The sequence below is a fragment of the Emydura macquarii genome, unplaced genomic scaffold (genome assembly GCF_026122565.2).
Source record: "Emydura macquarii macquarii isolate MOO-44397 ecotype Brisbane River unplaced genomic scaffold, CSIRO-AGI_Emac_v2 contig_2369, whole genome shotgun sequence".
NCBI classification, from domain to species: domain Eukaryota; kingdom Metazoa; phylum Chordata; order Testudines; family Chelidae; genus Emydura; species Emydura macquarii.
The window spans coordinates 2232667-2257706 of record NW_027132506.1 but is presented as its reverse complement, the minus strand read 5'-3'; the positions used below and the strand labels follow the sequence as shown (position 1 = coordinate 2257706).

Below are 25040 nucleotides of genomic sequence, written 5' to 3'. Positions count from 1 at the left end.
GGTGCTGTCCTTCCACATGGAAGGAAAGCAACTGTCCGCTCTGTCCAGAGTTCCAGAGAGATAGCCGGGTTAGCCTGTATACAGCAAAAAACAAGGAGAGTCCTGGAGCACTTTAAAGACTAACACATTTAATTTCAGCAGGCATAAACTTTCGTGGGCTTCAGCCCACTTTCTCAGATGCAGTTGGTAGAAATATTATTGGTAGAAGTATTATTGCTACCAACTGCATCTGAGGAAGTGGGCTGAAGCCAACGAAAGCTTATGCCTGCTGAAATTAAATGTGTTAGTCTGTCCAGAGCTGTGCTAAGGAGAACTCATCATAACCCCGAACAGGAAAGGTGTCTCAGGCATTCGCAGGGCATGAGGGCCATAGCACAGCCCCATACCTACCAGATACTGGACAAGGGACATGCCTCTGCCATAGATGTTCGTCAGGCACAGGTAATCAAAGCATTCGAGCGAGTTCATGGCAGCGTGGGAAATGCATGCCCCTTCGAAAGGGTGGGAGAGTTTTGCTGCGAGCAGGTGGATGCAATGCAGAAACATACGAGCTACCCGACTGGATCTGACAGTGAAGCAGCTGGTGGTGGCCAGAGGCAAGAGGGAACATCCTTATAACCAGCGGTTCTGCCACAGCCAATGCACTAGAGAAGTTTTATCCCAACCTCCAGGCAATTTGGCATTGGCTTTGGTAACAGCTGAATCAACCGCCCTGCGAACTGAACAGGGGAACGGTGCGCTGAGTGGGTGGCTGGCGGACAGCAGTGACCACACTGAGCTCCCCAAGAGAGAACAGCATCGGCAGGCAGCCAGCCAGGCTACTGACACAACCAGCTCTTTCGGGATCTATAGGTGGTTGCCACTGCATGCCAGAGTGGCCTTTCTAACTGAGCGCTGGCCCCATAGCACAGGCTGCCCTGGCTGTGGATGTGAAAAACCAAAACACAAAAGGGTCTTTTTTAAAAAAAAAAAAAAAAAAAAAAAAAAGAACCTCAACCCTAAAAACATGAAAATCATGTCACCCGACTACAGTGCTGAGCAGCCTGTCCTAACTCTACCCCAGAGGTGCTCTTACTAGGTCTTGCTAATTGCAACTAAAGCACATATTCGGCTTTCCATCGCACACGGTTTGCCAAGAGCTCCTACAGAACGCGACATCCCGGCTGCACTCCCGGCCACAGGACACAAACCAGGAGGCAGCTGCTGGAAGTTGGACACAAAAGCAAGGGAGGGGAGATGTTGCTTACTTCATTTGCTTCACGATTGTGCTCTTCCCAGACTCGCCTGCACCTGTGGAGAAAGGAGAGGGAGGAAAGCCGTGAGTTGCAGCACTTGACTGGACAGCACCACTCGGCAGCGGGGCATCATGCTGCGCTTCGGGTTCCCGACAACGGAGGGTGTAACGCAGCTGCTGCCGCTTTAGCATCCGAACAGGCCTCCCAGCAGCAGAGCCTCCAAGAGTCTGACCCTCTAGACTTACAAGCACTTGGCTAAAGTGTTCAATGACCAGACAACAGACTCGGCTTGCTGAGGGACACAGGGCTACCCTGTTGTGGTAGACCCAGCTCTCCAGGGAGCCCAGGGACAAAGGAACATGGCTCTTGGCACTACAGATTATAGTGGGCTCAATCTCATTGTTAGCATGCCCCAGTCCTTCACACACACCCCGGTGCTACTGCCCGGGTGACTCCAGAAGTCTTGCACGCTGGCAGAAACTGCTAGCTGCACTGTACCCAGCACACGCGGACGTGAACGGGCCTTTTATAGGGGATAGGAACATGGAGCGGTAAAAGCCAGGCTGATCAGGGAGCAGGGGTGGGTGGACTGTTCCGCCTTGGAGAGGAGAAAGCTCTTTCAGCAGGCTGGTTTTCTGCACGAGCTTTCTGGGGAAGCTATTGGCCCATGGAAAATAGCCCCCTCCCCCAGTCTGAAAGGCCCCTGCAGCCAAGAGCCCTCGTAGAGACTTGGTGTGCAGAAGCACGCACCCCCAGACAACACGTGGGCTACAGCAGTACTCCTGGCCTCTTCCGTGTCACAGCCTGGAAACGGCACCAGCAGCAGGCGAGTTCAGGCTCCCTCCTCAGGCATTATCGGAGTTTCCCAGAGGATGGTGAGAAGTTTGACCACCGCCTCTTCCCACAAGTCCTCTCAGGCCCCTGGAAATGTCCCTTTATGCTGAGCAAGGATTACCCAGAATGGCCCATGCCAGGGACCACTAACTGCATCCTCAGGCAGCCACGGGTCACCACGGGCGCACCGCAGCAGTAGAGTGGATGCAGGGTAAAACTGCAGGTTGCTTTGCAACAGCGCAGCAGGGCCAGTGTGGACATGCCCAGCTGGGCCAACTCAGCTGGTCCAGAATGGACTGATTCCCTGAGCTAGTCAATGGCTAATCACCATGGACAAGGACATCAGCACTGCCTGCTTTCCCTGGCGGGCTGCAGGAGCTGGCGTCCTAGGGTCAGGACAGCAATGAACAGCGAGACTAACAGGCGCGTCCCTGATGTGGTAGGAATGCAGCATCATGGGGGGCCCATTCCAGGACTGGGATCACGCCTCCGCTGCCCCTCCCCACACATGGCTCCAGCTAGAAGCAGTTCCTCTTTCAGGTACTCTCATTACAATGACGATCGTGTGGGAGGGAGAGTCGAGTGCGTGGGCTCTCTCTACCCTCACCCCCAGGGAGCTTCCTCTTCCTCGCTGACGCTGGCAGGGGAAGTGGATATACAGCCTACATGCCCATTGCACGGCCCAGCTCTTTGGACCTCAGTGCGCTATGAAGAACTGTTCAAGCACAGCTATTGCTGGAGAGGGGAGAAGGGGAGGATCCAATTCCCTGCTCTGCCATGGGCAAGTCACACTCTCTGTGCCTCAGTTTCCCAGCTGTCAAATGGGGATAATGCTGCCCTACTTCATGGAGAGAAGGAGGAGGCTACGTGGAGGAACTCGCCAGTGTCCAGGAAGCGCTGGGATACTGTGTGTGATGGGGGCCTGGATAGACCCTGATCAACGTAGACAGGAGCATTTTCCCTTACAGGCCTGTTCTAACCAGCACGACAGCAAGCAGTGGCTGGAGAAACCATGCTAGACCACCACAATGCCTCTGAATCCGGGCAGGGCCTGGATCTGCCCACTACGTGTAGCTGGATCCAACGAGCGTCACATTCTCAGCTTCCTTACCCACTGCTCTCAGCATCCATTCCTATAGCTGGCTCTCCCCCTGCCTGCAAACACTGGCTCATTTGCATTGCGTAGCGCCCGTCAGTGCCACGAGGGGCCCGAGACAGGAAAGCTGCACCCATTCCCTGTTCTCTCTCCAGAGGGGTAAGGCAGCCTGCATGGCTTTCAGCAGCCATGGGGAGATCTGGTGCCAGCCTGGCCAAGAGCCATGTAGCCTGTGGGCCAGACGACTGAGAAAAGGAAGCAGAGACAGTGGCAGGCGCGAGCTGCAGCAGCATTATATTAACAGGGATGGTAAGTGAAACATTACAGAGGCCTTTAGGACAAAAGTGCCCCGTAATGAATTCGGGCACACACTCCTATGACTTACGGCCTCCCTGCTGGCCAAAGCATCAAGGCCAAGCCAGCGTGCCCACTCTCCTATTCTCTTGCTGCCAGCGCAGATTCTGTCACCTCCGAGCTCTCAGGGCTGGGTGGAGCCTGGTGCCTTTGCTCAGAGCGGCGGGGCACCCCTCCCAGCAGGGAGTCACGTTCCCATTCACAGGATGGTGGCTCCCACACACATTCCTCTCCAGCACCCACGAGGTATCGATTCAGCCTGTATCCCCCGACGGCGAGCGCCCCCTGCCCTGCACCCGGACTGCGACTGGGCTGGCGGGGCTTCCACAGCAGCCGTGGCCTGGTGTGCGTGTGTAAAACCCGCCCTGCTGGCATCGAGGATGTTGGGCAATGATCGGGCACCTCGCCCTCCCTTCCAGTGGGCCCACCAGCCCTACGATTTCAGAGCCAAGGCCTCGGGTCCTTTGCCCGCCAAGCCATGGCCATCAGTCAGGAGAGGGTTCTCTCCATCCCCACTCTCGCCAGTGAAAACCTGCCCTGGGTGCAGGAGGGAGGAAGAGTCACTACCCGCCAGGCTGGGAGGTGACGAAGAGCTGCTGCTTCTGCAGGCCCCAGCTCCCTGCTCCAGCAGGGTGTGGCAGACCATTACAAACGGCAGCTGCTTCTCATCCCTGGGGGGAGAACCAGTAAATAATGGCTGCTGCTGGGGGTCACTGGTGGTAGCACTGGGGATGAATGGTGGGGAAAGGTCAGTCCCAGCCAGCACGGTGGTAAGCAAGATTGCCACATGGCCGGGAGGGGGCACACATCCGGACCGCGGCTGGTCACAGCACGGCCCTGCCCACGCCCGGGATGTGACCCACTCAGGGCTCCTAAGGGAGGAGTGGCAGGGCATACACGTGCAGCACGCACAGACAATTATTTGGGGGGAAGTTTTCCAGCCTGCGTTATACAGGAAGCAAGACGAGGTGCTCACACCGGGGCCCTTATGGCGCTGAAATCTAGGAATCTCCCATCGCTGTGCTGGGACTGCTGCTCCAGATCCCACCTGGCTGCGGGAGGCAGCACTCCTGCCTAAGACGGAGGGGCTACACAGGTGGAATTAGTAACAAGACACAATTTAGAGGGTTACACGCACAGCCAAGGCCGAGCCTCAGTCAAGCCATCCTATCAGCAGGTGGAAACATCTGCTTCCCTTTACAGCGCAGGCCCATTCACTCTTCAGCTAATGAGGTCTGACCCAGGAGCTAGCATCTCCAAATGGCACAGCTGCTCCAAAGCGTCTCCAGATCCCTCCCGCACCAGCAATTTCACACATGGAAATCGTTCAGCTGGCCTTGGCGGGACTGATTGGTTCCGAATGTGACTGGGGCATCAGTCAGGCGGCTGGCTAACCGAGCTCTCAGATCAGCACGGGCCCAGCTCGTCCATGGGGCAGAGTGTTTGGAAACAGGATCTGAGCAGGAAGCAGGCTTTCCCATCAGTAATGCTGAAAGATGCTCAAATCCCAGCAGCCCAGCTCAGCTCTGGTCTGCAAGAGCAAGTCACGGGGCTCGCTCAGTGCTTTACAATCAGCTTCCAATCCTGCCGCCCCAAGGCCTGAACGGATCTCACAACTGGGCTGTGCAGAGACAGCTCACTGTTAGTAGCGCCTGCTCGCCTAAGGGCAAAGCACAGCTATGCTAACAACAGTGTCTGTGGGGACCAGGGGCGGGGAGCACCCGGCCATGAAAAAGTGCCTAGGGTTGAAACTTGGCACGAGGTCTCAACCCAAGCACAGACTTCTGCGAAGCGCCAGAAACTCATCTGCTCGGCCATTTTAAAGGTCATGGAAACACAGAACATATCGAGCAATCAGAGCCTGTATGCCTCATGGTGTCCTGGAATGCCGGGAACCCGCCGGGATTGCACCGGTTTGGGGTGGCTTGGTTACACGAAGAGCTAATTCATGCTCTCACTCCCCAGATGCTAGCAGGGACCACATTGCCATCAGAGAGCGAGAGAGCGCGAGAGAGCGAGACACACACACACACACACACACACACACACACACACACACCACCCCCTCAGAGCTTCCATTTGGAAGAGATTTGGCAGGCCTAGGAAATGGACCCATCCGGTTGGTGAAATTTCAGCACAGAGACGAGGGAGTTTGTTCACACATGTAATAAATATCCTCCAAAAGGACCAACTCAGGCCCCGATTCTGTAGTCAGATCTGCACATGGGGACCTCCACTGGGCATCCATCTACCTGCAGAGATCAGACTGCAGGCTCAAGTCTTTGATCTGTGACGCTGGAAATACAAGGACTTCAGGTCTCAGATGGCAAAACTAATAGGCTCCCATCATGTTACCCCACTCAACAGGAGCTCCCTCATTTCACTGCAATAACCCTCTGCTGCATACTGTTTTACCAACCGACTTCAGTTTTAAACTTCCCTCGATTTAACATCCCATGGGCCCGATCTGTTTGCTTTTTATCCCGAGACCCTGAAGTTCTTTCTGATTACCACCGTGTCTTACCGACCCCTTGTAAGCTGCTGTGTACATGAATGAAAAAGGAACAGACGCAAAAGGAGGCATCACACGACGGGCTCAGCTCCTTTGAGTTTCATTTAGGTTCTTTGTTCTCAAAAGCATCCTGGAGCGTAACGAAGGCTTACAGGTATGGACGCTCGAGTAACATCTCTGTGGACACGCAGCTCAGAGATGGCCATTTCTGGGTGCAGATTTCAAGGTGTTAGCAAGTTGTTATGGTATGCAGATTAGAGAGAGCCTGTTCAAATCCCTCTGGAACTCGCCATTTCTAAGATTCTCATCACAAGGGAATTCGTTAAGTCTCCCCGACTATCCATATTCTTTGGGGGGCACTGACCTGCTTTACTTCATGAGCACTGTACAGTGCAAATACAACATCAACACTGAGACGCGCCCCCTCCAGCAACACGGTCATTTCCGTAGTTGTTCCCCCCGGCCCCTAAGAGAAAGAGACTTCGGACATCCCGAGACCCAGCTGTGCTTCAGACCCAGTCACCTCCCACACAACACCATGGGCGCAGTTTTAGCAGAATCATTGCACCACCCCACTGTGATCCATACTTAAGGATGGCAATGAGCAGGCACTAATTAGCTCTCTCCATGCTCGCTGGAGGAACCAGGTGCAGGTGTGTTGCTGTTTCAGTGTGGAAGAGGTATGGAATTTGTGCCTCTCACCACACACGCGCCCTGGTGCAGTCTGCTGCTTCCCAATGGCACATGCGTTGGCCAGAGGGCAAACCCTTTATCCATGGATCCCCAGCGTTCCCTCTTAATGACTGGTAGGAGCCCCTCCTGCCAATGTCCATCAGGCACAAGGGCACATGTTCATAGAGAGGATCCCTCTCCCCTTCAGACCTCGGGAAACCCCAACAGCGAGAGAGTAGCTTGTCAGCACCGCGATGGACTCTGGAAGGTCCCCACCATGTCTAGCCACCGTCCTGACAAATATACCCAATGCACAAACTGTTGCGACTACCCAAGAGAAGGCAAAGAGCCCAGTGTCCCGTCTATAGCCACTCCCACCTCAGAGTACCGGCGAAGAGGTGGAAGTCCACAAAATTCAATATCCTAAATACAGCAATGCAAAGGGCCAGGATTGGAGCGTTCCAGGGCTCCCTCTACCTGCCCCTGCCAGTCAAGAGGGCAGCAGACTGCTTCCAGCCAGCCAATAGGTTTGTAAAAGTAAATTAAAGGAAGATCCACCTCGCCCAAACAGGAAGCCAGCCAGAGATTCAAAGCTCTCCCTGCCATGAGCCTCTATGAGCAAGGCTGGCGCCTGTCAGAAGCTATTTTAATAAGCCGATGAGATGGTGCAGACACTCTCCAGGCCACTGCTTCAACTCGGCAGAGCAAGCCAGCTGGCTTGCTGGTGCCAGTGCTGAGCCACAGCTGCGCCATCCCTTTCACGAACAGCGATCATCTCTAATTGCAGTGAGGCACCCAGTGGGACCACTTGCCGAAGGACAAGGGTCCGCAGATGCTCTTCTAGGTATCATGTCCTCAAAGTGCCTGGGCTTAGGGAACACAGCAAGGAGAGCAGCCAGCTAATAACGAGATTGGCCTCTAAAACAGAGCAGCGCTCCCGTTCCGCTTGGAACTGGGAATTTCCTTGGAAGGCCTGATGCACCAGCCCTGCTGGTTTTTATTTTGATGGAGGGAAATGATTTGCAATCACGTCTCAGCTCTCAGGAGTTGCTAAAGCTCAGCGAGTGGAGCTTGGGAAGTATTTCCTGCCTCCGTTCTTACTTTGCTACCATCGTGGGGAAATAAAACCCAAACCTCACGACCTTATTCTCCTGCTGCGTGGAATAAGGAGGCATCTTGGAGACTGTTCCACCCCAGGACACAATCAGGTTCGTGGTGAGCATGCCAGAATGGGGTCCAGCCCAGGGCGCCAGCCTTCCCAAAGACACTGCAGGGGTTAGCATGGCAAATGGCACCTGACTCTTCTGCTGCAGTTCTGCAAAGCCAGATCATTGGGTGAGGCCTTGTCACTCCTCAGGGCACTTTCCTCATGCTAACCCTCTGCCTTTTAATGGAAGTCGGGCCTTTCGCTTGGGATCCTGCTGCAGGGAGGGCATTCAGCTCGGGTATCTCAGAGCAGCGGGGATGAAGCAGATGCTCCGAGGTGGCTGGAGGGGAGCTAGTGTCATGCACAGACTGCTCTCTAGCATCAGATAGCACTGTGCCCTCTCTGGAAGGCATGGGAGAGACTCAAAGCCTAGCAAAACAACAGTACAGAACTTAACCCCATAAAGAACAGATCGTTTATTCAACCTGTACTACAAGCATTATAATATTACTATTAATGTAACATCAGCAAGCTCTTATCTAGCACGTCTCATCAGGACAGCTCTAAGCAATCACACAATGGGGAAACTGAGGCAGGGAGAGGAGACGTGACTTGCCCAAGGTCATGCACAGCAGGCCAGTGTCAGAAACCAAGCCCCAGTCCAGTGCTCTACCCACTAGACAACAGTGCCTCCTGCTCATCAGAAACGCTCACAAGCCAACCCGCTACAAAGATTACATGCTAGGCAACAAGTCTAGCAATTACAGACTGACACAGCAGGTGACGAGAGCCAGGTTCTACGCTTGATTCAGTGAGGGTCACACTGGGACTTTGGGCAAGTCATGTCCCCGCTCTGTGCCTCAGTTTCCCTATCTATTAATATGGGGGGAGAATCCTACCCTCTTCTATAAACAGGCTGAAATTTCTGAATGACCACTCACAAAATAAGTGCTGAGTATTATTATAATGAACCTGATTCTGTTAACCATTGCGCATTACTCCTCCAGGCAGCGCGGGTCACAACTGTGGCTGAGGCAGTGTCAGGCTGAAAAAAATTCTGCTCACAGGCAAGCGAACATAACAACAGCCAGACTGGGTCAGACCAATGGTCCATCTAGCCCAGTCTCCTGTCTCCCGACAGTGGCCAATGCCTGACACTTCAGATGGGATGAACAGAACAGTTTATCTGGCTTTGAGTTCCACAGGTCAACCCTGCATTGTGTGAAGAAAGACTGCCTTTTGTTTGTTTCAAACCTCCTGCTGATTAATTTCATTGGGTGCCCCCTGGTTCTTGCCTTATGAGAAGGGGTAAACAACACTTCTTTTTGTCAGCGTGAGCAGGTCGATTGGGCCTGAGCGGGTAACTCTGCACAATGATTTACCAAAGCTAACCGCATGAACATGTGCTGGTTTTACCACCACCAAGCTCGGAGCTGCTGTGGACAGAGCTCTATGTGATTTTGCTATGAGAAGAGGCCTGTAAGGAGGACAGAAATAATAAAAGCATGCCTCATAGTATCTAGCCATACACCGGCACGCAGCATCTTTACAGTCTCGTGGCATTTTATCTTAAGGATCAATCCCTGAACCACATCAGATTGGGAAGGGGTTGGAAGGCAGGTTTTAAGATGGTTCCTGCTAATGTCGGTCAGTCACATTGTCTGTCTGGGCAGTGAAAGCCAGGCATAATGATGATCTGTGTCAAACCAAAGCAGCTTTCGACAGCCACCTTCCAAATGAGGCCAATGAGCAAACAAGCTCAGCTATTTAACGCTATGGCCTTGAGCCCTTAGGTCAGCCCTGTACAGTGCAACCCCCTCATGCTGAGAGAAGAGAGTTGCCACAAGCATCTGCCTCGAGGAGGAGCAAGCCAACCGGAGCAGAATATGGCTTTCCTTACCCACGCTTGGCTGGGCTGAAAGCAGGGTTACCCAGTCCAGACAAAGCCCGCCATCTGATGATTTGACGGGTCCTCACTGGTTTTAAACCAGCGTTGATCATGAGAAGGGCTTCCTCAGCAATCCTCCAATTCAATCAGGACCCAAGGGGGAAGACTCCAGGTTTCGGAGCCTCTAACTCAGTGTTCTCAATCTGTGGCCCGTGGGCGGCTTGCGGCCCAATCAGCACACAGTTGTGGCTCATGTGACATCCTCAGGGCCATACAGGTAGTGGAGGTGGCCCCCATAACACTTTATAGGTTGAGAACCAGTGCCTTCCATGGGTAGTGTCTAGCAGTGATACCAGCGTGCGCGCAGTCAGGTAGAGCAGGACTTTACAATCACCAGCCAGTGACGTCCTAGCAGCTGCTTCCTCAAGGACGTTCCAAGTTCTGCCCTACGTTTAACCCGGCGAGTTGAACACAAGCCCCCGCTCCATGCAGGTGCACCCCTAGGCAGCCCTTGAGAAGGAAGAATGGACATGGCGGAGGAGGACATAAGCCAGGGGAGTTTTCAAGTGACAACGTTCGTGAAATGCCCATTTGATTGTGGCTGAGCGCGGCTCCATCCAGGTGGCAGGATCAGAGCCCACCTGAGCATAGCTAGCTGACATGCCCACGCCGAGGTGCTAGAGACACTCGCTCCTTCAGGGGTGGCTAAGCAGGAAAACATCAGAAGGAAAGAACAAGAAGGTCCAGTTGTTAATACAACTGAACAGCAAATTGGTAAAGTTGGTACCTGGAAACAGTTAATAAAGAGCTGGGCAAAGTGATGGAAGAGCTTGCCTTAAATATTACAGATCAAACTGCACTGAACTGTTCTCTACTGCTGCCGCATGTTGAACGCCAACTGCGCTCTACCCCAGAGACAGGTGCATTTTCAGTTGTGGGAGCAGCCCATTATTTTGGAGGATACAGTAAATGTTTTTAAACTACCTCAGCTGCTCTAAATGTACACACCCTCAGAGAGGTGCAAGAAAGAACAGGGATTCCAAGAGAACCCAGATTTTTTCCTACACAGGCAGGCAACCCCACTCCATCCCATCTCCAAATCTCGCTCTCTCTCTCCAGTTTTCTTACAGCAAGCATATAATTTTAGTCACAAGAACAGTAGTAACTGAAGAAGCCAACATCCAAACTGAATTCTGAGCTCTTTGTTGAAAACACCAGCCTTGAGCCCCAGCAGACAGTCCAACCAACTAACCCACCCACCCACTGAGCCCAGACAATGAGCACAACTGTCAACCTGTTTTAAAAGCACGATTTTTAGCGTCATACGACGGTCAGGAAAAAAACCAAATCTGGTTTTCCAGCAGCCTGTGACAGCCAAAAGCCAGTCCGGGCAAGGGAAATATATCCCACTGATTTACCCAAGATTTCCAAGAGTAGAGTTATCAGTTCACTTGCACTGGTGCATGTCCAGTCATTTCATTAGCTTCAGAGGAGTTACTCCCAGTTCACACTCTTGACTGAGCTGTGTCTCTGGCACTGGTTACCTGAGACAAACTGGCTTCTTTTTGCAAAATCCTAATAATTTAAGAGCTGGGACTTCAAGAGGGGAGAAAGAGTCCCTGCGCACAAACAGGCACCAAAGACAAATGAGAGGTTTGCAGATAAGTGACCAGAAAAGAGCAGTTTCCAAAGCAGGCAAAGCCATCAGGCTCTAAAATGACCCATTCAATACAAAAAAATTCCCCTCTGGCCAGCCATAAAGGCAGCAGAAGTGCTAGACAAAAAGTTCCTTTTCCAGACTGAGTCTGGAGTAAGTTTTATCATGTAAATTGGTGCCATTACTTAGCAGTCTGTACTCCACCACTCAGCAAAGCAGCTAACACCCTTTGAGATCCATGCGGATGAAGGATGCTAGGTAGGGGTCATGACACTCTAGTTCTCCTCCCTGCAAACTCAGTGCACGACTCCCCTGCTTGCTCTACTGCCTTTAACTGCGGTGATCTATCTGGTGAGACAGGTGGTCACTTTGGCCAGGTATAAATAACACAAACTGGTGTGTGTTCTCACCAGTGCCACCACAGCTGGCTTTGTGCATCTACCACGCACCTGTCTGCATTCCAGGAAAATCTGGGCAGCAATCACATAGTGCCTTGGACCCCAGCAGCACATGGGGAAATGAAGCGGAGACATCCTACTGCACAGAGGGCAGGGAAGGAGGACGGTCCAAACTCGGCACACAGACACAATGAGGAGATCATGTTCAAACTGCAAATAAACCCTGCGTGCTCATCCTGTTACAGGAGTCATATGCTGAGCTAGGCCTCTGGCAGAGACTACACACTTAGCTGCTACAGCTCCATTTTAGCCACGCGAGGTGCAGACACAAATCATGTTTACAGCCGACCGGGCTATAACTGGTTATGAACCTGAACGGACAAGGCCAAAAGCTAAAGAGTCATTGGAAGAAAACGCTGAGGCGGGCATGGGAAAGAGGTGCCTGGCCAGCCTCCTCAGACTGGAGGAGGAAAGGAACGAAAACGGTTTGAAATGCAAGAGGAAGAAAAGTCTGTTCCAAGGAACAACTGCAGCTGTAAATAAAAGCCCAGTGTGGCTGCACAGCCTCCGTTCTCCGATCAATGAAATAAAAGCCATTTCATCAGTATGCCTCTGACTTCATGAAAATAAAATGTAATTAACGGTTACATCTCATGCATGGCTGCTGCTGTTTGGCTTCAAAGCATCTCCGAGGACATGAAAAACGCCCAGCCCCGGGGGGTCATCTGAACCTGCCTGATGGAATTCCAACCTACTCTCTGCTCTGAGGCTGCACAAGCAGGCAGGGGAACTGGGAAGCAAAATGAAGGCGGGTGCCAGGGAGCTGTCTCCACAGGAAAGCCATGGGGTAGGGGAATGCAATCCGGATCTAAGTCCTCCCCTTCTCAGCAATGCCTAGGTTCAGTGGGAGTCACCAGAGTGCACCATGGGAAATAGATGGAAGGCCAGACCCCAGGGCAGAAGCTTCTTCGACTGTTAAGGCCCGAGGACTCCCTCTGCCTCTATTTCAAAACACCATTAAGAACTGGATTTCAGCCTGCATGCACTGTGCTGTGGGTACCTCCTCTGGTGCAGACAAGGAAGCTTATCACTCGATGCCAACCGACTACCCAGCCGTGCTGGGACTCCAGCCAGGCCTTTGTAACACTGGCCTTTCTGCCTTTAATTTATTGAAGGTTTCTACAAAGCGAAGGACTCAGCTTAGCTGGTGTCATCTAGTTAATGACGATGCTCTGTTTTCAAGCCAAGAACCTCTGCCTTTTAACTTCGCTCCCCGGGACACCAAACGAATCCAGAAGTAAGGGAGAAATACTTAAGAGTGCCAATAAATCAGCGTGGAAGGGCTGAAGGCTCTCAATAGATGGGATGTATTTACATGGATGTTTGTTGCCAAATGGAAGATCTTGTGTAGGGAGTGATTCAATTACCAGGCTGCTCTTGCCCGAGCAGTGCTGTATTTGTTATGTATAAAACTGGATCTATAATTATGTCAATATTGTAACTGGCAAATCAACAGCAGAGCTGGTTCCTATACAACGCGTGGATTAAACTCTGCCTCCCTGAAACACAAATATCTGCCGAGGTGATGGCAGACAAACTCCTAGCTATAAGCTCGCTGCGGCCACGCACAGCACTGATCACCCGTGTCCTCAGTGGGGACTGGAACTGGAGCAAAGAGACCCAGAGTTTAAGATCCGAAGGGACCACCAAACCATTCAGTCTGACCTCCCGCACCTCACCCAGATACCTCTGTATTTAGTCCAATCAAGATTGTTGGGCTCAGGTATTATAGCCCTCAGGAGACTTCGCTCTTGTGTGCCATAGGCAGAGAACAGGAGGGACCGAGGGGCACGCATGGCAGAGGCCCCTGCAGTGGCAGGGAAGGGCCCCAGGATGCTCCGGTGGCAAGATACCGGTGTAAGGAGCTCCTGACACCCTGCCTATGCAGAAGCTCTGGGATTGTGGAGGAGCTACCCCTCCACAGACGGCGATCTCAGACCAAGTGTGGTCAGGCCTGGCCATTACTTCGGCGAGGGCCCTGCAAGCAGCGATTCCAAAGGCAGAACTGCCACTTCCATGAGTCCGTACAACACCCACGGCCCAGTACAAATCGAGGGAGTGCTGGGCTGCTACAGGTGTCTTCTGAGACCCCCCCCAGCAATGAAGGGTCCACTTCCCTCAGGACTCTGGGGTACACCCACAACACATCTTAAAGAGAACTTTGAACTCACAGCGAGGGACTGAATAACCTGGGTGCCTGGGAGGAGGCCCAGCTTGACAGGCTGACTTGGAACCCATGGAGAAGGGTTTCTGCTTCTCTCGACAGATCACCTACCTTCACCTGGGATACAGTCACCAAACAGCTTTTCTGGAACTACCCTTTGCTCAGTTTTAAGCTTGATACAGAAGAACTGGGTAATGCAGCAGAGGCTGGAATCTCCCACGTTCCCCCCCATGCGCACAGTCGCACTCATCTAGCGCCCCCACTCCTCACCCGATGTGCACAATTCCCAAGACTGATTCTCTAGGTAAACAGAACGCTTGGCTTGGCAGCAGCTGAGCAGACTTAATCACCAATACAAGATTCATTAGCACTCTGCAAAGAGGGCTCCTTCCTCCCCTTCGCCCACTAGTTTTCAGGTGTCAGAAGACTGAGCAGAGGGCAAACCAGGGGTAGCACAGTGGCTGTATGCGAGCCTCGTCCCCCTTGCAGCTGGCTCCAGTAGCTTCCTTCTTACAGCTCACTAATAATACTCGAATTCAAGTGCTACAGGCTTTGCCTATCTCTGGATGGAGCCAAGGTGTATGTGGCTATAGTACGCTGCAGTTAAAAACCCCGTTGGCCGCACCTAATGTCATAGGAGTGGCTGGAGCTGCAGAGAATTCAACCAGTATTCTAAGGTTTTCCTTCTTGCCTGAATCACACACCAAGGCCACACGTACATCCAGAGTCTGTCTACACTGTAATTAGACACCCGCGGCTGGCCCATGCAAGCCGGTGCAGGGTCGCAGAGCTCGGGCAAAGGGGCTGTTTAATTGCAGTGTAGACATTCAGGCTTGGACTGGAGCCTGGGCTCTAGGACCCTCGTTGAGAGAAGCGATCCTCATGTGGGATTGATACACGGATGACCGTGCCACTGCCATGACAAAAGCAATCTAAAGAGAGGCAGGACTGCAAACCGCCTGGCTGCCTGTTGGCAGGCTAAGCACCGCCTCAGACCAGATTCCCATTTGCGAGGAGCTGTGAGAAGATCAGAGACAATCCTACCCAGCAGAGAAACTGTACTTCACAGTGTCTGGTGCACATGCTCTGAGCAGTGCCCAGGTAGCAGGTAGAGCATTCTGGGATGCTGGTAACAGATGGTACCAACGGCCCAAAACACTTACGGCAGCCAGGAAGGCACAGCTAAGCCAGCCCAGTCACAAATGGGCTTTTAATTGATCCCTCTGGGACGAGAAGCCACTGATTTTCTTCTCCACTGAGCGTACTAAAAACCTCTTAATTAGCCATGGAACCCAACAGAGCATAAGACACTTTACCTGAGTGTATTTAATGCTGCCGTAGCTGCTGCTCTTATGACAAAAACCCTTTACAAAGTCCATGTGAGGACTGAAAGTTTTTAATATTTCCCTGTCAGACAGGAGCCCTCCGCAAAGAGAACAGCTACTTGGAGTGAGCCCAAAGACATTGCTGACCAGTTGGTAGAATGGGCTGGTACGCTAGTTTGTTTGTTGGGGTGAATTTGGAATCAGATCAAATTTTGTCCAAAGGCCACACTAGCAACATGAGGTCGAACACTTGGAGACTCGCGGTCCCAGCACGCAACTGCTCAAATGGAGACTGCATTATATGCTGGGATTTGTAGGCTGCCCGGGCCCCGCCTCTGCAAGACAAGAGTGGTCTTCTAGACCCTAAGACACAGTTCGGGTACCCCTTTCTCTCAGCCACTCAGCCTGTAGGCTCAAATTGTACCTGGAAATAAAGCTTTCTGATCTCCTGAAAGAGCTACTGGTGATAATCTGGCCTTGGGCATTCCTCCTCTCCCTCCCCTTCCCCCCGCCCCCACACACACACTTGCAATGCTAGCCTTTCCCCAGTTAATGAGGAGGGATTGTACATTAAATCCCCTAATCCCATTTGTAGGCAAATCCTTCATGCAGATCAAACCGGAGCTCTCTCGCTGCTTAACCAGCACAGAGTGCTTTACAACCGCAACTCAGACACCGGCAAGGGAAAGATGTCAACACGCATCATCATCTCCAGGCTCCAGCCCCGGGCAAGAGCCACCTGACTTTTCTGCTTTGCTTGTGCCTGTATCACTCCCCTGAAAGACAGCTAGCTGACTCCCTCCTCCCCAGAAACGGTTCATGCTGCACAGCCAGCTGCAGTCAAGGTTGCTCTGACAATCAGACATTAATTGTTCTTACAGCACCCAGCAGACTTTGCATCCGCCATCCTTCATGGATCAATGGGTTTTCATTCACACTTGGTTGTCAATTTTCAACCTTCCATCTCCTCTATTCCCACAGCAATGCTCTAAGACCAATACATTCACACCAATCATGGGAAGAGGAAAAGTCATTAACAGTTGCCTTACAATCCTAGATTTACAGGCCATTGTACAATAAGGTATCGACTTCTGTTGAGGTGAAGTCAGATTTACTAACCCAAAGAGGTCAAATGTTAGCCAAAGCAAAGCTAAGGTCAATAATAATGTCAAGGGAGAACAAATCTTGATGTTCACTGAACTCTACTGTCCAAACGTGGACCGTGACATGTGTTCTGAATGTGTAAACCCACACGCCCATTCACAATTTCAGACTGGAAATTAGGAGGCGGCTTCTAACACCAGGGGAGTGAGGTTTTGGAGGAGCCTCCCAACAGGAGTTCTGGGGGCAAACACCTTAAAGAGTGTTCAGAGAGAGCTGGATACATTTCTGAGTGGGACTGTATGATGGGATTGCATGTGAGGGTGGAGGCAGGACTTGGCCACCCTGGGGTCCCTTCCGGTTTACGTCTTATGTTTTGGAAAACCCATGTGTCAGGGCTCTAACCGTTTGCCCTCGTCTTCCTTGCCCCCATCACCTGCAGGGATTGAAAAGGGATTTCTCTCTCCCCACTGTATTCTGTCTGTCTGGGCTTCTTTGTCTTTCTCTCAAGCATCAGACAGAGTTGGCAATGGCTGGGGATGGGGCAGTGGACCGAGCAGTCTCCCTCTCAGATGCTTGGCTGGCTGGTTCTTGTTCACATGCTCAAGGTCTACCTGATTGCCATGTGTGGGGTCAGAAAGGAACTTCTCCCATGTCAGACTGGCAGCGACTTCAGGGGGTGGGGGGGAGGTTTCACCTTCCTCTGCTGCTTGTGGGACCCGCTCACTTGACGGAATTACCTGGGACTGTCTGACACAATCGATTCTCTGCCATCGCAGGGGCCTTAGGCACTGGTATCCCTCAGTGCCTCCTATTCTCTGCCAGAGCTACCTATCCAGTCCCCCGGGGGCTGTAATACGTAGGTCTAATTTGGGTTGTTGGGTTAGTGGCTGGGTGTGTGTGGGGGGGAGGGGGGGTGTTGGTGGCCTGTGACAGACAGGAGGTCCCACTAGATCATCTGGGGGCCCTTCTGGCCGTAAACTCTGAGGCCTCATGTGGCGTGTGTAACCTGGCTCTCACAGAGTAGCATACCGCAAAAAGGAGGGACCAATCTCCATGCCGGGTGAGAAGAGAGACACCATGGAGCATTCAGGTGGCACCCAGATGCAGATGAAGCACAGAAAAGCTCACAGAATAAAGCAAGCCCAGGAAGCTCCCTCAGGGATGGCTCACTTCGTTTTAATCCTGACCCCCACAGCACACTAGCAACCACTGAGTTCATAAAGGATTTAAGTAAGATTTAATATGCTGCAAAAAGCATGCACCTTGGAGAGCTGTCTCTCCTTGGCTTGCCATGCTGAGTAACCATAGCTTGAAAGCTCAACATGAAAGGTGGCTGTCACAGCTCAGCAAATCTCATCTGCTGACACTGACATACTAACACCTTAAGGTCTAGGATATTTACTTAAACCTCTAGTACATTTGCTCAACACTCTTTGCTTGCTTGGATAGCAGCTGAAGGATTCATCTCAAGACTGCTTCAATGCTACTCAGGGAATCCTTGGAGCCCCCTGAAAGCTGCTGCTGATCCTTTAGAGTGGGTAGATCAGGCAGCCAGCCAGCCAAACACGATCTGGACGAACTGCGAAGACTCTTAGGGTAAAGAGAAACACAGGGAACCATGAAACCCAGCACAGGAGCAAGATATGAAAAGCACAAAGGCCCAAACTAAATACTGATGAATTTTAGCTCAGGGTTTTCTGACTAACCCAGGGTGGGGGCAGGAGGGTGCAGTGGTGGCAAAGGGTGAAGAGTCTATTCTTCCCGACAGATCTGTAAAGTTCATTCTGTCCTGGAAACTGAATGTTTTGTATTGAAGTCTTCCTTGTAGACATTTTCCTTTCAAAAAGGAAATATACTGAAAAGATCCTGGTTTGGAGGCAGGTTCACAAGTTCCATGCCCTCTGTGAAGTCACAATGGTGCTTGTTACACCCCGAAAAATCCCTTTCCCTCCTCGGTGTTTACACCATTCAACACATTTGCAGAGCTGTGCTTAATCCCCCTAGGCAGAACTTCACCAGGCTCTTTAGCTCTTTAAGGCCCTGATCCAGCAAAGGAACTTAAGCAGTGCTTTAGTCCCACTGAAATCAAGGGGTTAAGCTAAGCATGTGCTTGAAAGCTTTGCTGAATCAGTACCCCAATATCCGTCCTCATGAATCTAGCCCTGCAGCATGTGTGCGGCTTTTTTCTAAACACCCCTGCCCCAGTGGAGCCATATCCTTCAAACGTAGGGGGCTTGGAACTGAACACAGTAGTACAGGTGCTATATACATGGGGCTCACATCTGCAAGGCATGATGGGACCACACTCTGCTGCAACAGCTACTAAATTCTGCAGCAACATTTATTTATTCATTCAAGGAGTGGAGAGAGGTGTCGGTCTTCTCAGCGAAGAGCTTCAGACCAATAGCATGACCTCAATACCACCTCCTAAACCACCACATTAGCCCCAGCAGTCTCCTTGAAGAGCCTGGGTCCTTGGTTTAAAAGTTCCAGGATGTCTCCATAATTAACCAATTGCAAATAAACAATGGTTAACTGTACATAAAAGAGGAAGAGTCAGTCCATTTCCAAATATTCTTCTTTTTTCCTTTATGCAGCTTTTCCTGGCGAGGGTCGTGGCGGCAGCATGGAGAGTAGGGAAGACCAGACCTCCCTTTCTTCTACAACAGGCTCCAACTCCTCTGGGTGGGATCCCCAGCTGTCTCAGGCCAGCCGAGGGATATAATCCCTCCAGGGTGTCCTGGGTGAGCCTCGGGGCCTCCTCCCAATGGGATGTCTGGTAGCTTTCCAAAGGAAGCCTACCAAGGAGCATCCTTATCACGTGCCCAAACCACCTCAGCTGACTCCTCTCGATCCGGAGGAGTAGCAGCTCTACTCCGTGGCTCTCCCGAATAGCCGAGCCCCTCACCCTATCTCAGAGTCAGTCCAGCCATCTTGCGCAGAAACCTCATTTCTGCCCCTTGTACCCATGATCTTTTCCTTTGGTCATTACCCATAGATGAGGATGGGGACGTAGATTGACCTGTAACCCAAGAGCTTCGTCCAAAAACTCAGCTCCCACTTCACCACCACAGAGCAGTACAGCGCCCACTTCACTGCCACTGCTGCACCAATCCGCTGGTCAATCTCATGCTCCCGCTTACCATGACTCATGAACAAGACCCCCTTATACTTAAACTCTTCCCCTGAGGGCAGCTGCTCCACCTTCACCTGGAGAGAACACTCCACTTTCTTCTGGGAAAGAACCATGCTCTCCAGTTTGGAGGTGCTGATTCTCATCCCAGCCGCTTCACACTCAGCAGCGAAGCGTTGGGGTGTGCATCGGAGATCACCATCTGAAGGAGCAAGACAGACATCATCACCTGCAAACAGCAGAGATGACACCTCTGAGTTCCTGTACGGGATACACTCCCCAACTCGGCTGCACCTTGATATCCTGTCCATGAAAATCACAAACAGGAGCAGGGATGGGACACACCCTTGGCGGAGCATTTATTCAAACACAATATTTCCAAATATTGTGTTTGAATAAATGATACAATGAAGATTTTGTTTGCATGCAAGCAAGGAAGCTGAAACAGTTTAAAGGGCTCACCATTCATCTTTAAAATGCTCTTTTACAATCCATGTCCCTTGAGTGATGTACCAGAGTTTCTTCCATCGCTTGTGATGGCCTCTCCTTCAGTACATTCTCCCCTGAACTAAGAACTACCTATAATTACACCGATTTGCAGAAGGGCAGTTTCTAACCACAATCAGGCAGCAACTTTAAACCTATGGCATAGGAAAGTACTTCCTTTCAACGTGCACTTAGTCTGTGGGGCTTGTTACCACAAAACAGCACTGAGTAAACGTCTAGCAGGATGGAGAAGAGGGCTGGACATGTGAAGCATCGAGAGTAACCGTGAGGAAAGCAATGTGTTCTGAAAGGCAAATGAACACCCCTATAATTCAGGACATAAGCCAATCATTACCTATGGGCGTTAAGAAAAAAACCTCTCTATGGGCAGGTTATTCCATCACTGCCCACTGCAGGGGGTCTTGCACCTTCCATTGTAGCACCTGTTTCTGGCCCCTCCCAAAGACAGGATACGACAGTGGAGATGGACAATGGACCGTCAGAGATTAAATGCCTAGCCAAGATCACACAGGGAGCGAGGGATTGAACCCATGACCCAAACTGGTGCCTTACTCACTGACCCCTCCTTCCTCCTAAAGGACAAAATGTTTTGTGACACATTAAGGATGACGCGTTTCAGTGACAAGAACAGGTCTGATGAGAGCTGGAAAAAGCTACCGTCATTTGTCAAGTATTTCCAGATCCTGCTGGACAGAAATGTAGGTAAAAATACTCAGCTCTTTCAGAAGAAAGTTCCCAACTTAACATTTTATCCTGATTGCCTCCTCCAGCTGGCTCCCTTCCCTCCGTTGTCACGACTGGATTACACTGTTCTAAACTGGTAGGCTTTGTACAGGGCATTCCACCAGATTTAACCTCAACAGCTTCTCATTTGCAAACAAGCTGCACACATGAAATAACGGACCCTCCTGGAGAATATTTGCTACTGGTAAAACCAATTAAGCAGTGCAGAGACCTAATGGCTAATTATTGTGGAATAAAAACACCTCCATTGCAGTAAACTGTGTCCACACACGGTGACTTATATTTGTAGAACTACGGAGGAATAATTATTCTGGTATAGCTAGGCCAGGAAATTTCTCCAAGTAGACAAGCCCTGAGATAGACAGACAAGAGATCTCAGCTCAATCACTAGTAGTCTCTGACACGTATCAAGGAGGTGCAACAGCATAGCTTACCTCTGGAGATCTGAAAAACAGCTTGGTCTAAAGAGGAAGACACTGCTCCAGGAGTCAGGAGATGCAGGTTTCAACCTGGACAAGTCATGTCAACTCAAACACGAAGAGAGGCAATAGCTGAAATAACTTCTGAGTTTATTTACATTTTAAGCAGCCAGGCTACTTCCGCTGGTGACAATGCATCACCCAGTCACTGCAGCAAAAGATCACTTTCAATATGTCACCAAAACACTGGGCTGGAGTCATAAACACACAACAAAAAAATACCATTTCCAATTCAATTTCCTTCCTCTACACAGCCCCCAGTTACACATTCATTACACTTCAGAGGCAGTATTGCAAAAGGGATCACACATTCTGGCAGTTATTAAAAAAAAATCTTCTGGAGTCTATATTTTCATTAATTGAATCTCTTGACAACTCATCGGGTATTTGGAGGATTGAAACAGTCACAGTTATTAGAGCTCCGCTGATAGACCATTAGCTGATTGCTCAGTGTAAGAAAAATCAAAGACTAGAGCCTAGTCAAATGCAGTTTGCTCCACTAGGCTATTATTTGGCATTACCGTCACATTTTGCAAATATCTGCACTCATTACAAACACAGAGAGGAGATAGATTTTTAAATGGCTTCAATGCACTCCTGAGATCGGGAGAAGGGGGAGGGAAATAGCTCTGACAGAGCTCTTGAAGTTCAAACAAGCAGCCAGCCTACCCAGATGGGGACTGATGGAATAGCCAAATGCTAAACTGATGAGCAGATCTAGGATTCTGCAAGGTCCCAGAGCCAGTGAAGTATTTTAGTGGTTTCAGTGTTTGAATTTAAAAATGAGTTGTACTTTTGTTATGCCATCACTAAACACTGAAGTGGAGAAAGGATAGCCTAGGGGTTAAGGCACAGGAATAAGAGTCAGGAGACCTTGTGTGCTTTTCCCAGCTCTTCTAGAAAGACTCTGTGCAACTTCAAACAGGACAATTCACCCCCGTGCCTCAGTTTCCTCATCTGTAAAACAGGGATTAGAACACTTCCTCCATTGCTATGGGTAGGGAGGTTTGAGGTTTGATTCATTAGTGCTTGTGATGCATTCAAATGTTAGATTGATGATATGTTTATATATGTAGGCTGGCCCATTAGTACACATACAGTAATTAGTTCTACCCGTATGCAAATATAGTGTGAAACCTATATGGCTAGGAGTGAATTTAAGACTGAGGGCTTCCCCTTCCCCTCCTCTCCCCCCAAAGTGTTCTATTTTCTGCAACCACAGCGTGAAACATGGTTTAGTAACGTGCAAGAGGAGATTCCTTCACAACAGCAAAGCAATTCAGCACCGTCATCTCTCTGGAAAAGTAAATCCAGGGGCTTAATCATTATACTAACACTGGTCTGCTTTGTTAGAGAGCTCTGGTCTGAATGGATCTCAGTTCAGGTCACCCCAAACAGGGGGATCGCTATGGTGATGGGAGGCCAGTACACAGAGATGGGAATGAGAGACCTTCATGAAGGCTCCATCAGCCAGAGCATCGTACAGGCTAGGCCTTGGGTTTCGTTTCATTTGGAAGGCTTTCAGTTCGCTGAGATACGGGGCTGTGCCAGACGTGGCTGGATGGAGAAGGAGGCCCTGCTCAGGAAGACGCCACAGACATGCCGGTGAGGAAGCCAGAGGAGGGACGGCAGATGGCACTGAGTGACCAGTTGGGGACAGGGCTCAGCAGGCTGCCAGGAGAACTACAGCAGCAAGACATTACCCAGCTGTTGTGCTGGCATCAATCACCAGGCTATCTCCCGGAATAAAGGCCTGGGGGAGGGGAGGAGCTGGAGTTGAGCTGAGAATTTTAAGCTCGACCACGACGACACCATCTCCTTTACTTCATGCCATATTGCAACACAGACCATCATCTAGGACACATGCACATACTCTGGTCCTTGCTGGCTTCTAGATTGCTTGGATCCCAGCTGAATAACCTGACCCCCAAATGCTTCCCCCCTCCACCCCCAGCCCCACAGGGCACCTGCATCGGTAGAACCCATCCCAGGCTGGGCCCACTTCACAACCTAACCACAAAGAAAGGCACATTCGATTTAAAATAAACACTCTATTTTTAGCTATCGCACAGTTGTGTTCCTGCCCTTTTAAAATTGACTTGTTGCTCTCAAGGGATTATTTTCTGGAACAAAACAGCCCCCGTGGGGCACACGAGGTGGGTCACTTCAGAAAGTCCCCGGGCAGCCCAGAGCGCCAGTCCAGCCCAAATGACCCTGTGATTGAGGTCAGACAGGGGTGGCACCCAGTGTTTAAAAGAAGCCTTGCACAGTACTTAAAATGGACTCCAAATGGCTAATGGTAGGGCTGCTCCGTCGCACGGGGAGGAGATTACAAGGGGAGAAGGAAAAAAAAAGATTATGCTAAAATTAACCTGTCAAAACACAGGGAGCCATTCAGCTGAGAGATGTCAGCTGGGAAAAATGCAATGCTGCTGGCAGATGCTGACACAGCAGCAGCATAGCTACAAGTGTACTGACCATTGCTGCTGCCATCTCATTGTGCAGAGGCGTCACCACTCCCACGACTGGAGCATCCTCCGTGCTTGGAGAAGAGGTGTGGAGAAGAGGCAGGGGAGCCAGTCATGCTAAGAGTCTGTCTACACTGCAAGCAGAGGTGTGATGGCAACACACGGAGACACAGCTGAGCTGGTGAGATCAGAGCTAGCTCAAGAAACCAGAGCAGTGAAGGGTTGGCAACGTGGGCCGGCTGCAGGAGCTAGCCCAAACTACCCAGGATCCTAGGCACGTCCTCGAGCAGACCCTGCAGCTTCACCGCTACTGGTACTTGAGCTCACATCAATCTAGATCAACGCTAGCTCCTGTGTACCTACAATCACACCTCTGACTGCAGTGTAGACATACGCCAAGAATGTCTCACTGGATGTGGTTTACGTGAAAAAAATGGTTACTAGCCTTCCACAACTGCTGTTGTTCGATAGGTTTTGCAGCAGAAAACCTTCCACCAGGGCCACTTACTGAGCTAAGTGAAAGATTTGCCATCTTGGCATTTCATCCCTGCGTTACAGGCTGATGAGTCTTCGCTAACCCCCTTGTCAGGTGTTTCCTCAAAAGGCTGGACAGGTTATACCATCAAACATGTCAGCCGGTTCCTCAATGGGACCTCAACCTCATGCTGTCAAGACTGATGGGCCTCCATTTGAACCCCTAGTGATAGGCTCGCTGCTGTCTATCCTGGAAGGCAGCCTTTCTGGTGGCTATATGGCTATAACTTTGGCCAGGAGGGTTTCTGAACTCAAGGCCCTCATGTCCAAGCCTCCTCACACAATGTTCCACAAAGACGAGGTTCAGCTATGCTCTCACCCAGCCTTGCTCCCGAAGGTGGTCTCACAATTCGAACACAAACCAGTTCTTCCGGTTTTCTACCCGAAGCCATGCTCCAACAGCCGAGAGCAGAGGCTCCATTCTCTGGAGGTCAGGAGGGCTTTGGCGTTTTATAGTGAAAGGACAAAGCCATTTCGGAAAACAACTCAGCTCTTTGTAGTGATAGCAGACAGCCTGCTCGTATCATCCCGAAGAACCTTGTTTTGGATCACCTCCTGTATCTGGGCGTGTTATGATTTGGCGAGGGTGCCTGCCCCAGCGCTGACAGCTCACTCCACAAGGGCGCAGGTGTCCTCAGCAACGTTCTTGGGTCAGATCCCAACCAAGGACATTTGTAGAGCCACGACGTGGTCGTCTAGTCACACCTTCGCTGCACGCTGCGCTGTTAC

At 51.0% G+C, this 25040-nt stretch overlaps 1 protein-coding gene across 7 annotated transcripts in view; it reads right to left on the bottom strand.

Moving 5' to 3' along the window:
* The window catches only part of GNAI2 (G protein subunit alpha i2), a 154159-nt gene that overhangs the window by 65858 nt on the left and 63261 nt on the right, over positions 1 to 25040 (bottom strand). For all 7 annotated transcript variants that reach the window (XM_067561216.1, XM_067561217.1, XM_067561215.1 and 4 more), the window contains exon 2: positions 1248 to 1290. In XM_067561216.1, coding sequence (XP_067417317.1) covers positions 1248 to 1290 — 43 coding nt within the window. The remainder of the gene's footprint in view (positions 1 to 1247; positions 1291 to 25040) is intronic.